Source organism: Carettochelys insculpta, chromosome 12 (assembly GCF_033958435.1).
Source record: "Carettochelys insculpta isolate YL-2023 chromosome 12, ASM3395843v1, whole genome shotgun sequence".
NCBI classification, from domain to species: domain Eukaryota; kingdom Metazoa; phylum Chordata; order Testudines; family Carettochelyidae; genus Carettochelys; species Carettochelys insculpta.
In genome coordinates, this window is record NC_134148.1 from 38228162 (window position 1) to 38241770 (window position 13609).

Consider the following 13609-nt stretch of genomic DNA (forward strand, 5'->3'; position numbering starts at 1 on the left):
TGAAGGAGAGATTACAGAGCTAAGAAAAGAACCAGAAAATGGCAGTCACAGAAGTCAAGGAAGGATAACATTTCAAGAGGAGGATCATGGTCAATGGTGTCACAAATGGCTGACTGTATTACGAGGATGATACTTTGGCACGAGAGGTTTCACTGAAGTGCAAGAGGTAGACACTGGATTGGAGAGAGCCTGGTATGGAACTGGAGGAAAGGAACACCAATCAGCAATTTGTAGGCAGAGTGTTTAAAGAGATTAGACAAAGGGTTGGTTTTTTTGGGGGGTGCAAAAGACTAAAGCATACTTTTCTTGTAAAGGAAAGCAGCCAGAGAAGAATGAGAGGTCAGAGAAGAGTGAGAGTGGGTATGGGGGTGATCAGGAGAGAGGATGTGGTCACTGGGGCAAGTGAGCAGATGAGAAACTTCTGAACCTGCGTCAAAGAAAGAGAAGAGCGTTGGAGGAGGAGAAATGAAGGCAAGATGAGTAGGTGAGAGAGGTCATATACTTCGTAAACTTTCCCTTGGAAGAAATTTTTGAGAGAGAAACGAAGGCAGGAGAAAGTGAGGGTTTGGGTAAATAAGAGATGTCTAGTATTGTGGGCATGGGATTTACTGGGTTGGAGAAGCAATGTGGTTTAGTTAGAAAGATGGCAGAACTGAAAGGGAAGAGAGGGAATTTATTGTCTTGTTCCAGAATTTTCACCAGAGATGATCCACAATAGGAGAACAGGAGAGGAGAAGGTGGATGGTAGGGATGAGCCAGAGTTGGATGTGGCAAGGTGGATCTTAAGATGGGAAAGAGAAACAAAAAAGTCAGTGGCAGCGAATGGAGGGAATTCACAGCTATAACAATGGAGGAGAAAAGAGGAAGGTGTGGAGAGAAGATTAGGTATCATCAGTGCCTAATGACTGAAAGCCTCAGAAAGGCAGACTGACAAGATATTGTGGGGGATGCAAACAGCTGATGATCAAGTGGGGGCAGGAGCGGTTAGGCTGAGAACTTAGGAACAAAGGAATCAGAGCAGTCCTGGATGAAGTCCAAGTCAAACGAATAGCCCTTTTAGTGAGACTATTGATCCTGTAACACTTTCAGAAGTTGTTTTGGGTTTGTTTAATAAAAAGAAGAGGCAAAGCCCCAGCTTAGTTATGATACCAGGGATTTTTGTGTTGCAAAGTTTCCGGTCAGACAAAGCATTGATAGAGTACCTGTGTACTGAATCATATTAAATAATGGGCATGTGAGGCTGCTGACTAGTACAAAATGAATCTTGGGAGTGCAAGTGAGATAGAAGTTACAGATATTGTACCTAGAAAGAATGGTTGTCACTTAACTCCTAGCATTTAAAAACTAATTTGTAGTGGGTGACAGTGGTTGCTAGTAGGGAAAATCTAAACTTGTCCTACCGTTGTTTTCACACTCTGCATCCCTTTTGGGTGCGTGCCTGGGAATTTGGCAGTAGAGTCTGCTGTAGCCTTTTGGATGGATTTGTATCCACTCATATTCCACAGCTTGTGGTGAGGAGTATTCTTTCTTCCCCCTATTGATTCATCAGAAGAGAACTCAGCTTTTAGTTTTTCACTCTTCAGTTTACTGTGGGAAATGGAGAAATCTGCTATAGACCTACTTCAAAAAATTCTGTTTTTCTTCCCCTCCATCTGGAGTAAGATATCCTGGAAGACTAGCTGATGGTAAATCAAACTGAACTCCCACCTGAGGAATTGCCAGCCTGTCATAGCATTTTATATGAACTGACAAGACACTTTGTACCCCATGTAGCACAAGAGTATTATGAGGACATGAGGCTAAAACCGGTGCAATATAAAAGTAGACAGATGCTTTCTGTTTAATCTATGTATCTAACAAGAATATATTATTCTTTTGAAGGGGTAGCAGCTTGTTTGAAATATTATACGGGCACAAAAGATTATGTATTATGAGGACAATGAAGAGTAGAATATACATCAAAAACAGCGACAGCTTCCTGTAAGGTAATATTTCAGGAAAGGATTGAATTTATTCATGCTTTAGTTACAAATCAACTAACTTGTTTTGTCTTCTGTTTGTATGATGCTGTACAAATCATGGCAAGTGGGAATTTCCAGGTACATGTCATGTCCCTTTCTTGCTGCTTTTACAATATGTGGCAATCAAGCTATGTAAAATTATATGCAAATAAAACTTGACTGTATTTGCAAGTATAAAGTATAAGGTTGCTCAAGGCTTTCACTAACTCTCCCTCATACTTCAAAGTTTGAAGGCCTAGTCAAGGATTTTTAAAAAACTTTTGAAGTTAAAATGAAAATAGTTTAAAACGGTATGTGTATACAGCTCAAAATGTTAATTATTGTAAAATAATTTGAGTTTCGGCATTGGTTGAGGAGGTGAAATGTAAATGTAAAAGTTATACAAGTGGTCAAAGAAGCTGCCAGTGGTTTAATTTGTCTTTCTGCGCTATATGTGTTTGGTCTAGCTAATCTGAATAATACCCATTGGCTTCAGATGGCATGCGGGCCAATGCCATCTTTTTATAACATTGCATTACAAATATTCCCACCAGCTGAGACTCCAGCAATATGATAAAGATCTCTACTTCTTATCAAGCTGCCTTTATATATTTGGAAACTCAGTGTTGATTCTCTGAAGAAAGATTCTCATTTCTTTCCTCCCTTTTTCTGCCTAAGTACTTGTCTCTATACTGTTTGAGTGACTAACATGGTACTCATGTATCTTGGGATAGTATGTCCTAAAAGTGCCACCCCTGTGCAAACAGATGCTTATAGAAGGGGTTATTTGTGTTGCTGTTTTGGTGATTTCCATAACATAGCCCTCATTTTGAGGGGAAAAATATCCTTTTTTTCCCAAACTCTGATCAGAGAGCGAAGTTGTATTTGTTTCCCCGGCTCATACGTATCACCACTCAACGTTTTTCTAGTCTGTTTCTCCCTTCAGTTATGTTTATAACCCCCATGACTTTGGTAGACTTGCACAAGTTTAAGAATGGTTAGAGTTTGGCCCTGTAGTTCAATCTTCATTAGCAGTAATGTTGATCTCTTATCCAGGGCAGAATCCATCTGTCTCCCTCTGTCCGGGAGGTGACTTGGATTTGATGTGCTTAGTGGAGTTTAAAAGGGGTTGGGGAGGAAATGGCTTGAAACCTGATCCAAAGCCCACTGGGATCAACGTAAAGATTACCACTGACTGTAGTGGAGAAGGCCCTTTGTCACTAGATTAAGCAAATCTGAATATGCTTCATGAGCAGAGTAAAGCAGGTGCTGTTTTTTATAGCTACTCTTTTTTACCAGAACCAAAGACAGTACAGTATGTACTACTCATACCTGCTTTTTTTAAAGTGGGGAAGTTAGACAGAAAAAAAGGAAACAATAGAATAGATGGGGAACAAGGCAGAGACCTTATAGGGGTGTGAGGAGAAAGACTTTCCAACATAATTGCCTGAAATCCCAGCATTCTTTTGTTTGATCCAGAAGCTTCTTTCATGTGCTCTTGCCCCACTTCCTAATTGTATTCTACTCCTGCTCTTTCTGCAGATTTTTTTTTTTAAATCTTAACTGCTTTCTACCCTCATGCCATCTCTTACCCTGGTAGTTTATTCCCTGGATTAGATACTTTATGCTGGAAGTCTTGCTGTTTTAAGAAGTTGAATAAAATAGAAAATTAATTTACAGTTTTTAACTCTTCACCATGGAGAGCTTATGTTACTGATGCCGTTAATTAAAAACACCTGAAAACATGAATGGAAGCTAGTTTAAACATTACTTTAATACTTGAGCTCTGGCATCCTCTGAATAACCCGTATTATACTGTATCGTAGGGGTGCATTTACAAAGGGGAAGGAAATATCTAATGCAGTATACTCCTTCATATCCAACATTCTATCATCCAGAACTCTCAAATAACCATAAACTTTTGTGTGAATTTCAGTTAATCAGATACCTAACAAAATAGGACCGTGTGTTTATTCCTAAATCTAGTCTGTATCTAGGTGGCTACTTGGAACTTCTGATGCACCTGGTGAAGAGGGTCTTTGCCCATGAAAGCTTATGCTCCAACATATCTGTTAGTCTATAAGGTGCCACAGGACTTCTTGTTGTTTTTGAAGGTACAGACTAACTTGGCTACCTCTCTGGAATTTCTGAGTACATATTGCGTACTCTTTCCACATTCTTGCAGCAGATAGTTCAGTAGGCAGCATGCACGCGAGCAATAACTTTATGCAACAGACTCAACCATACTGAGAAAAGAATGGCTATGAAGGCCCTTATTGAGGAAGAGCAGCAATGTTTGACATTTTCAGTTTTCTCTCAACTGTATGTATGTTGGGAAGAGTAGAAAAAGGGTAGCCAAAGAGAGTACAAGACACTAATTGAGAGAATTCTCTTGAATGACCTATAAGCAGCTTTACACCCTTTACTTAACATACTTAATTTGGCCTATTTAAACTGTTAGATGATATGATGTAGTCTGGCTACCTTGTTTTAAAGGGACGTTGTAATGCATTTTTTTAAAAGAACAAATGCAAAAAGAATTGTTTGAGAGTTTCAATCTTTAAACGTGTTTAAGGGTCTCATTTGGAAAAGAGGTCTCCCCTAGCTGTCTTACCATGTCTGAACATCATCCAGGTTATCTTCTGTTGCTCAATTTTCCCTTTGTGATGCTACTTGTTTATTTTCTTCTGTTGATCCCTCCATAATAAAATTACTTCTTTATGGGATATGTTATGCAGCATGCATAAAAATAGGAACACCTTGCCAACTGTGTCTGCTGTGAAAAGCTTCATAAATATCTGATTGTATTGTCTTGCCCCTTGCTATTAACAGATGGGTCTAAAGATGCCTGTACCTTTCATATAGAAACATGGAATGCAATATTTATGTGTCTTTCAAAGCTCCTGGTCGGAGATGTACAGTGTCTTTTCATGAATATTACAGGCGGTATGGTTTTGATTCAGCTCTCTGTGCTGGAGTGTCGATAATTACAAAATTAATTAGGCAGTTTTATATGTTCGTTGGAGTTTCAGTAATTTATTTTGAAGGTTATACCAACAGTAGTTCTGTCTTCATGATCTTTTGTAATGTTATCTGCATATCTAACCTTCACAATATGAAGGTTCTTTACATTTTTAATTAACTGTAAGAATTTCACAATTTTGAATCGTAACAGATTTCTGTCCTTAATCAGGAATAAATGTAATGCCTATATGCTCTTTTTAAACATTTGTACAATCATCCTAACATTCTGTTAAGCAGGTCACATGAGAAGATCACGTTAATTAAATGATGTGTTCATTTATGTAAAATTGTAGATCTTATATGTAACACGTCTATACATGATTTTTTCCCGGGGGGGACGGACAAAAAGATCTAGTAGATTATCTTGTTTGTTTCTCTGCCAGTGCCCTAAATAAGGCCCTACCAAATTCACAGCCATGAAAAATGCATCATGGACTGTGAAATCTGGCGAATTGTGTGCTTTTACACAACACTATACAGATTAAATGGAGGGAATCCTGACCCAAGGGGGACCTGCAGTTATTTTAGTGGGCAGTGGTGTTTCTACTCTTACTTCTGTGCCACCTTCAGACCTAAGTGGCCACAGAGTGGTGGCTGTTGGCAAGGCACTCAGCTCTGAGGGCAGCACCCTGCTAGCAGCAGTACAGAAGTAACCATGAAAACACCATACCATGCCGTCCTTACTTCTGCATTGCTGCCTTCAGAGTTAGGCCAGAGAGTGGTGGCTGCTGACTGAGGAAGTATCTTTGCAGACAGCAGCACAGATATAAGGGTGTCAATACCATACTGTGCCATCCTTATTTCAGTACTATTCATCATGGCAGTTCTGCCTTTAGAGTTGGGCTCCCAGCCAACAGTCAATGCTCTCAGCTGTCCAGGTCTGAAAGCACCACCGCTTTGCCATCCACGTCAGCAGTGCAGAAGAAATGGTAGCAGTACCACAGTCCCCCAACATGGACCCCAGCTCACAATTACAACACTGCAATTTCAGATTTAAATAACTAAAATAATAATTTTTTAAAATCCTTTGGTGGTGAAATTGACCAAAATGGATCATGAATTTGGTAGGGTCCTAGGCATAAAGTACTTAATATGCTCTACTTTAGGTAAAAATGGAATTATAGCTCCAGAATTGCAGGCATTGACAGTCATGTGAAGTTTTGTCATTAAGAACTTTGGTTTGTTAGCCTAATTTATTGTTGATTATTTATTCTTACACTGTCCTTACAATAAAAAAACTTTGTGCAGTGTTAATGGCATCCCGAACTGTATAACTAGCCCTTTCTGTTGGGATGAAAATATTAGAAAACCAGCTCTTTCTCTTATCTAGTCTTTGTCTGTCTTTGATCCTGTGATTATAAAGGTCTTAGTGTGAGTGGGTATTGAAAGAATACATGTATCATTTGTAACAAGTGTCCTTGACTTTTTTTTTTTTTTTTTTACTGCATCTTCTCTTTTACAATCCCTGTTCTAATTTGTGTGCTCTGTGTTGACTAAAGGTGACTAGTGCTTTGTAAGAAGCAGACTCAGCTAGGATGTTACACCATCACTGTCGGAGGAACCCTGAGCTACAGGAAGAGTTGCAGATTCAGGCTGCGGTAGCTGCTGGGGATGTTCACACTGTGCGCAAGATGTTGGAACAGGGCTATTCTCCTAATGGTAGAGATGCCAATGGCTGGACCTTGCTTCATTTCTCTGCTGCAAGAGGAAAAGAGAGATGTGTTCGTGTATTTCTTGAACACGGAGGTGAGTTGTACAGAGATAAAAGGTCTTGGGTTCCATTCAGAACTCATCCAGTTCCAGATTGATAGCTGATTATTTCTGAAGTGACTTTCTCGTTTTCCTCATGGGTGTCTTGGGAGTGTTGTTTTGTTTTTATCTCCGCTCCTCCTTACTACTCATTTTGGATGTTGGCTCCATGAATGGGCTGGAAAACTGTCTAGCCTTTTATCTCTATTAATTAGTTCTCAAAATTGCCTGGGAGAAATTATCAAAATTAATAAGCAATTATAAAAGTAGGTGAGTAGGGAAGAGCTAGATAGAAAGCAAGAGAATCTACTGCATCTCTTGCAGGCCTTGTCTGAACTATAAGGGGGATGTACTCTTAAGTAGCAAACTGTAGGTAAAATCCTAGGCCACGTCTAGACCGGGGTCTGCAACCAAAATAGTGAGAAGAGCCATGTTTTTAAATTCAGTTACAAAAGCAATACTTCAAGAGCCGCAGTGCACTTGAAAACAAGACAGTCTTTAAAGAGTAACATCAAACCATACTTTTTGTAACCCCTATTTTAAGAAGAGTGCACACACAATATTTGTAATGTGATCCATGTAAATATTTTTAACCCTTTTCTGAATCCTAGCAGGACTGATTTTGGAGCCTGTCTAGTGGCAATGACTACCACAAATTAATCGGTGATCCAAACGGGGGTCTGTTTAGGAACATAGGCTATAGCAGGGATCAGTAAAAGTTTTTTATGTTGGGCCCCACTTTTTGTCCCTGCAATTAGCAGGGTCCCTCCCCCAGCTTGTCCAATGCCCCACAAGTGAGTATCGATCTCCTGTAAGTTATGTACCGTGCTCCTCTGGCAACGGCAGGGGCAAAGGGGGAGCCTGTAGAAGCCGCAGGTGGGAGGCTGATTGCACTGTGCCTGTTAGGAAATGTCATGCCCCTGGCCTAGTGCTCAGAGCAGAAGCTGAGGCATTTTGAGGTGAATTTTTTTCCAGACTTTCATTGTTTCAGCTTAAGCAGAAGTCCATAAATGGCACACCAAGACTGAGAGTGGCTGGCAGCAAAATAGAATTAGCTGAGGCTTGTTTCTCAGACACAGGTTTGCAGCACTTGTGATGCCTGGCGCTCTCAGCCTTAGTTGCCCATCTCTGAAACAAGTTTAATAATAATTCCTGTTTCACAGAGATACTGGGAGAATGAACCAAAACTTATCGCTTTTGTTGGATTATAAACTAACACGGCTACCTCTCTGTTACTGCAAAACTTATCTGGTTGATCCCCATTAGCAGCCTATGGCAGACTTGCTCTTGAAGCGTCCTAGTTGCTGGGACCTGCAGCCCAGATCACGAAGGGAAGCTGAAAGCCTTTCAGTGGTGGGCACACCCTGAGCCTTCCATCATCACAGACCCAGGAAAGTAGGTGGAAGAGAATCCAGTAGCCCACGGTGAATGTGAGCACCCTTTTGCCATCCAGGCTGAACAACTTGTTCCTTCTCTCCTGCTCCGCTGAGTCCATACCTTGGGAAAAATCTCAGTATTAATTAATTTGAGCACCCTTCAAAACCTTGACAGTAACTGTACAGCACTCGGGCCAAGGCAGCTCCATGTGGCAGCTGTAGCAATGCAGCCTCCCAGGGAGCTGCTTCTTCCCAACCCTAGGCTGGCTCCATCAACAGCTGGGTTGCAAGCACTCTGCCTGCTGGGCTGTGCTCCCATCTGAACCAGCCCCCACAAGGTGAGTGCTTACCTTGCCAGTGAGTGACAGTGTCTGGGCTGACTGGCTGCAAACATGCTGCTTGCTTGGAGGGGCTGAGCTTCCAGCCATAACCTGTCCCCTTAGATCTTATTACCCCCAAACAAAAAGGGAAGGGGGAGCCCTCCTACTATCTCCCAGCACAGCTCTGCTCCCGCATGCTCCAGCAGCTGTAACTTGAGACAAGGCAGACACAACTGTTGGAAAACTCCAGGGCTGCGGAAAGAGTTTGCAGGAGTGGAGCAAAATCCTGGATATTTTCAGATTTTGTAAAAATCCGGCCGGACAGAGAGTTAACCGGACACATGGTAACTCTAATTCCGATTTCCAGAGTCTGGGGAGCTGCTCTCGGAGCCGCAAGTGACTCCTCAAAGAGTTGCATTCGGTTCTGGGGCTGCAGGTTGCGAACCCTGGTCTAGAGTAGTTTTGCTATTATGGGATACAAATGTACTACAGAATAGCAAGTCTGTGGCTACTTGCTGCCCTTGAAATAGTAGCACTATTTCAAGCACAGTGTTCCATTTCCGCTACCCCTCATCATGAGGGGGTAGGAGAAACCTCAACATAGCCACTTATTTGGAATTTTGGTGCTGTTTGGAGCACCAAGTTTGAAAAAAGTTAACTCAAAATAATTTATGCAATATAATTATTTCATTAGGGCTACTGTGTAGATAAATCCCTAGTGAATGGTGGGCACAAGGCAGTTTGTAGTTCTAAACTGAGTCAGTTGGTCATGCTAAAGGTTGGGCTTCTTGGTACTTTAACTTGACCTAATAACTCGTGTGAAAACTACAAACTGCTTGTCTTCACTAGGATTTTACCTCAAGCTGGCAATTTTGAGTTCCGAACGTACATTTTTTTCACAGAGAAGAAAGACTCTAATTGTAACTATCAACTCTGTACTTAAAGAGTATAACATCAAAGATAAGCAACTGGTGAGGCTATAGGAGGGAATAAATAGAAGGAGGGAATAAATAGAAGTAAAATTTGATAAATGTAACTCCTAATGGCTTCTGTTGCATCATGGAAGCCTTTTTTTTTCGAGTTACTTAAAAGTAGTTGAGACAAAACACATTGCTGACAATAGAGCACTCCTTACTTTTAGCCTTTTACAAAAACTCCTTGATTCCAAGGTCAGTTAATTGAGCTTGTTCTTGCACTGAACAAAATACAAAATCAGAGAGATGAGCATTCAGCATCTTGAGTCAGAACCCTGTCCCACTAAATTTTCTGAGAGAAAAGAGCTAAATGGTACTTAGGATAGGGGTTGGGTGGGAGGAATGGAGGGAAAATAAGAAACATGCCACAAGGCGTCTCCAAACAATTTCTGTCAATTTATAACCAGAGGGAGTTCTTAGGGAGAGTGGTGCAAAGAGAGAAACCTAACATGAACATGATTACACATTTGACTTCAATATCACAATGTTGATTTTTATTGTGCAATGGTAGGAATTGGGACAAAAAACTAGCTTTTTGTAACAAATTGTATAAGTTCCTTATATCAGAGGGGTAGCTGAGTTAGTTTGTATCTTCAAAAACAACAAGAAGTCCTGTAGCAGCTTGTGGACTAATAGATATTTGTGAGCATCCACGAAAGCCTATGTTCCAAAATATCTATTCGTCTGTAAGGTGCCACAGGACTTCCTGTTTTATAAGTTTCTTTTATCCTCCCAATGTGTAACTTACAATGATTTCTCCACAAGATGGCAGCAAAGCACTTACTCAATAATAATGGGCAGTCTTCTGGGTTTGTATTTTAATGATCTGACTTCTTAATTGAGTAGAAAATTGGTACCAGTGGTCCTGTAAAAACCCATAATCTTAAAGGGAATTAAAATATCATTGCCATATGGTGCTGTCCATCTTACTGGTTTTTATAAACTTAGCAGTCGTGTGGCTTATTTGTGAAGTTGATTGGATTCTCTCACTTTTTTCATGTGGTATCTCCTGCATAGTTTACTCCTCCTTGGTTGGGCTTTATATAATTGGGAGTAACTGAATTGGATTGGAGGTAGAGGGGGAAAAAACACTCGAAATAAGGTGCCCTTGTCTGAGAGCCGGTGGCATTAATTAAAAAACACTGTTAGTGCTACTTGCTAATCTAGGTGAGTAAAGAAACAGAGATACCACAGACTTATTACATCACTGTACACCACAACCTGTTAGGTGTTTAAGCACATGGCTGGCTGGACAGAATGGTCAAACAGAGTGGAGTGGGAGTGATTTGAGAGAAGGTCTAGAGCAGTGGTGTCCAATAGGATTTTCACGATCGCCACAACCTGTCCTGTGCCCCTCCGCAGAGCTAGGTGCGCACGTGCGCGCACACCCACCCACCCACCCCTGCTGGTGATGTGCCAGAGTTTCCGCAACTCTGGAACCACCAGGGCCTGTGGCAGGAGACCGCACCTGGTCCACGGCTGGAAACTGCACAGGTGTCGTGGGCCCTGCAGCTGGAGACCACTCCGGGCCACGGTTGGAGCCACACCAGCCACGCTTGACCAGAGCTGCCACTGCAGCTGCTGGCACACAGTTTTCCCACAGAGTGATGGGGTGTGTGCGCAGAATGGGCGGAGAGCAGGCGGAAGGCACTCCATTCGCCACACTGCGTTGTCCTGTTTGCCACATGTGGTTAACGGGAGGCGTACTGGACACCTCCAGTGTAGAGTGCTGGCTGGGAAATTTTTTAGCTGATAATTAATACTTTTAGGGCTTGTCTACACTACTCACTCCTTTGAAGAGGGCATGTAATCAGCCCAATCAGAGGACGCTAATGAAGTGCTGAGATGCATATGCAGCACCTCATTAGCACAATGGCTGCCTCAGGAACTTCAGAGTTTCTAACATGTAAGCGCTGACAGGCAGTGTAGCTGCGGGCTCTTTGAAGTACCTGCCGAACTCCAACGCTCGCTTACTCCCTAAATGTTTTGGGACTAAGGGAACTTGGAAGTGTGGCAGGTACTTCGAAGTGCCCGCAGCTATAGTACCTGTCAGCACTTACAAGTTAGCAACTTCGAAGTTCCTGCAGTAGCCCTTATGCTAATGAGGTACTGTATTTGCCTTGCAGCACCTCATTAGCCTCCTCTGATTGGGCTGATCAGCATGCCCCCTTCAAAGGAAGGGGCTAGTATAGACAAGCCCTTACTGTCTTTTTGTTTTTTGATCCTACTGTAGCACGGACTCTATTTTAGAGCAGGTTGAGAAAGATAGTGGTTGCTTCCTGTCAATCCAGGGCTGATCCCTGCAGTTATTGTTGTCCAGTTTCATTATTAAACTTCTCAAGTTCTCAGGCTTCTCCTGCTTCTGTCAGGAGGCTAGTCCTCAGTCTGTTACAGCTTGCTGTGAGGAGTTTTGCCTGGATACTTCATCTAAACTTGTCCTTAATTTCATCTCATTATGGCGAGCGACTCCCTTTACTTACCTCAGGCAAGAACACTTCCTGTTCCTTAATAGCCTTTGTGGATTGTTCCTACGCTGCTCCATTTTTAATTGCTTAGCCATGCTATACTTATTTGGCTCTCTTAATCTTTCCTGTTTTATTTATTTATTTATATAATTTTCCCCCCCCCCCCCAAAAAATCTCTCAAGCTCCTTCATCACATTTATTGGTCTCCTCTGAATTCTGTCTTATTTGTCAATATTTCTGGTGAGGTGATGTTTATAACTGATTCCAGGTGTGGACATTTGAGACTCATATAAAGCAGAACTTTTCCTTCTCCATTCTGTGACTGGATTCCCCTGTATATTTAGCCCACCATTATGTTGACATAACTGGTTGCCATATCATATTGCAGACTCCATGTATCCCTCCTTCGTAGTTTGGAATTTGAGATTGGGCTTAGTACCTTGCTCCCTGGGCTGCCTAGCGGGAGGAACGCACCAGTTGCCCCGTGTATGTACGTGGAAGAGGTGAGGGAGGGAAAGTGTGTTTCCTGCAGAACGCATGCAACAGCCATAATTAGAGGAGATGTTGACAGTCTCCACAGAGAGCTATGTTCTGTTCTTTGACCTTCTGGAAGAAGGGTCACTCCATCGCACTTCCATCTGCATCCCTTCCTTCCTTGTCCTTTTCATATTATGTATTTATGGGTAGGCAAAATGTAATCAGTCAAGTGTTAGAATGCAGCAATGTGCTTGGCAAGGTATTGCACAGTAGAAATGCATCCTGTGGTAGTGTCAAATTAAAGCTCTTTGTTTCATCTTAACAGCACCTCTCCTTGCACACCAGGAGACTTGGTTTGAGAAGTAGACTAAGATTTTCAAACTGTAGGCTGATAGACATTGAGCACATTACAAAGTGATGCACATAGGTGAACAGAGAGGGAGATGACCATCTTCCTGCCTTGCCAGCTTGATAAGAATGATAGTGGGAAAGGCTCCAGAGTCTATTTAACTGGCTAAAGGTAAGATGCTAAATGCATGCAAGGAGAGACTTGTGAAAAATTATAATGGGATGTAAGGAGTGTGACTCTGTTTAGGAGCGGGGAGTGAAAATAGGTAACTTGGTCTGATTAATTTATTTTAACTATATATATCTGAATTTCTGCACCATCCTAGGAGTAGAGGGGGCAACCTGTCCAATCATTTGTAAATTTAGTACTACCATGTCTTCTGATTTTTTTTCTTCCATTAAGAGGATACTTACATTCTTGTAAAATCTTGCATTTTTGTAAACTGCAAATGCAGAACAGACTTTTCATCTTATAAAAACAGACTTTTATCAAAATGATCTGAAATAGCATACATCTTACATGCTTTGGAAATGCTACAGACCACAGAGTAACTTTTTACCTAATACAGTATTACACCCTAAAACAACACCATCTTGCCAAACCACAAAACATCTGTAATTTGGGACAGCAGATGTTGCTACACATGCTTCTTTTTAAGACCAAGGAGCAGCACAAGGGAAAATAAAACAGAGAAAGAAGCATGATATTACAGAGATGGAAAGGAACTGAGTGGACAAAAGTTTGAACAATTAGCTTAAAAGTGCTAGGAGAACTGTGCATAAATATTAGCATCACTTTTTCTTGTTGATTGGTTTATTAAAGGAAATAAATAATTTTAATTCTTTCTTAAAACTTAAGTCAAGATTTTAAAGGTA

The 13609-nt window shown here is 41.4% G+C and overlaps 1 protein-coding gene across 3 annotated transcripts in view; it reads left to right on the forward strand.

Moving 5' to 3' along the window:
* The window catches only part of ASB7 (ankyrin repeat and SOCS box containing 7), a 45997-nt gene that overhangs the window by 8348 nt on the left and 24040 nt on the right, over window positions 1–13609 (forward strand). For 2 of the 3 annotated variants that reach the window (XM_075006642.1, XM_075006645.1), the window contains exons 2-3: window positions 1882–1985; window positions 6524–6770. In XM_075006642.1, coding sequence (XP_074862743.1) covers window positions 6560–6770 — 211 coding nt within the window. In that variant the 5' untranslated portion in view covers window positions 1882–1985; window positions 6524–6559. The remainder of the gene's footprint in view (window positions 1–1881; window positions 1986–6523; window positions 6771–13609) is intronic. The other variant, XM_075006643.1, reaches the window with a different exon arrangement.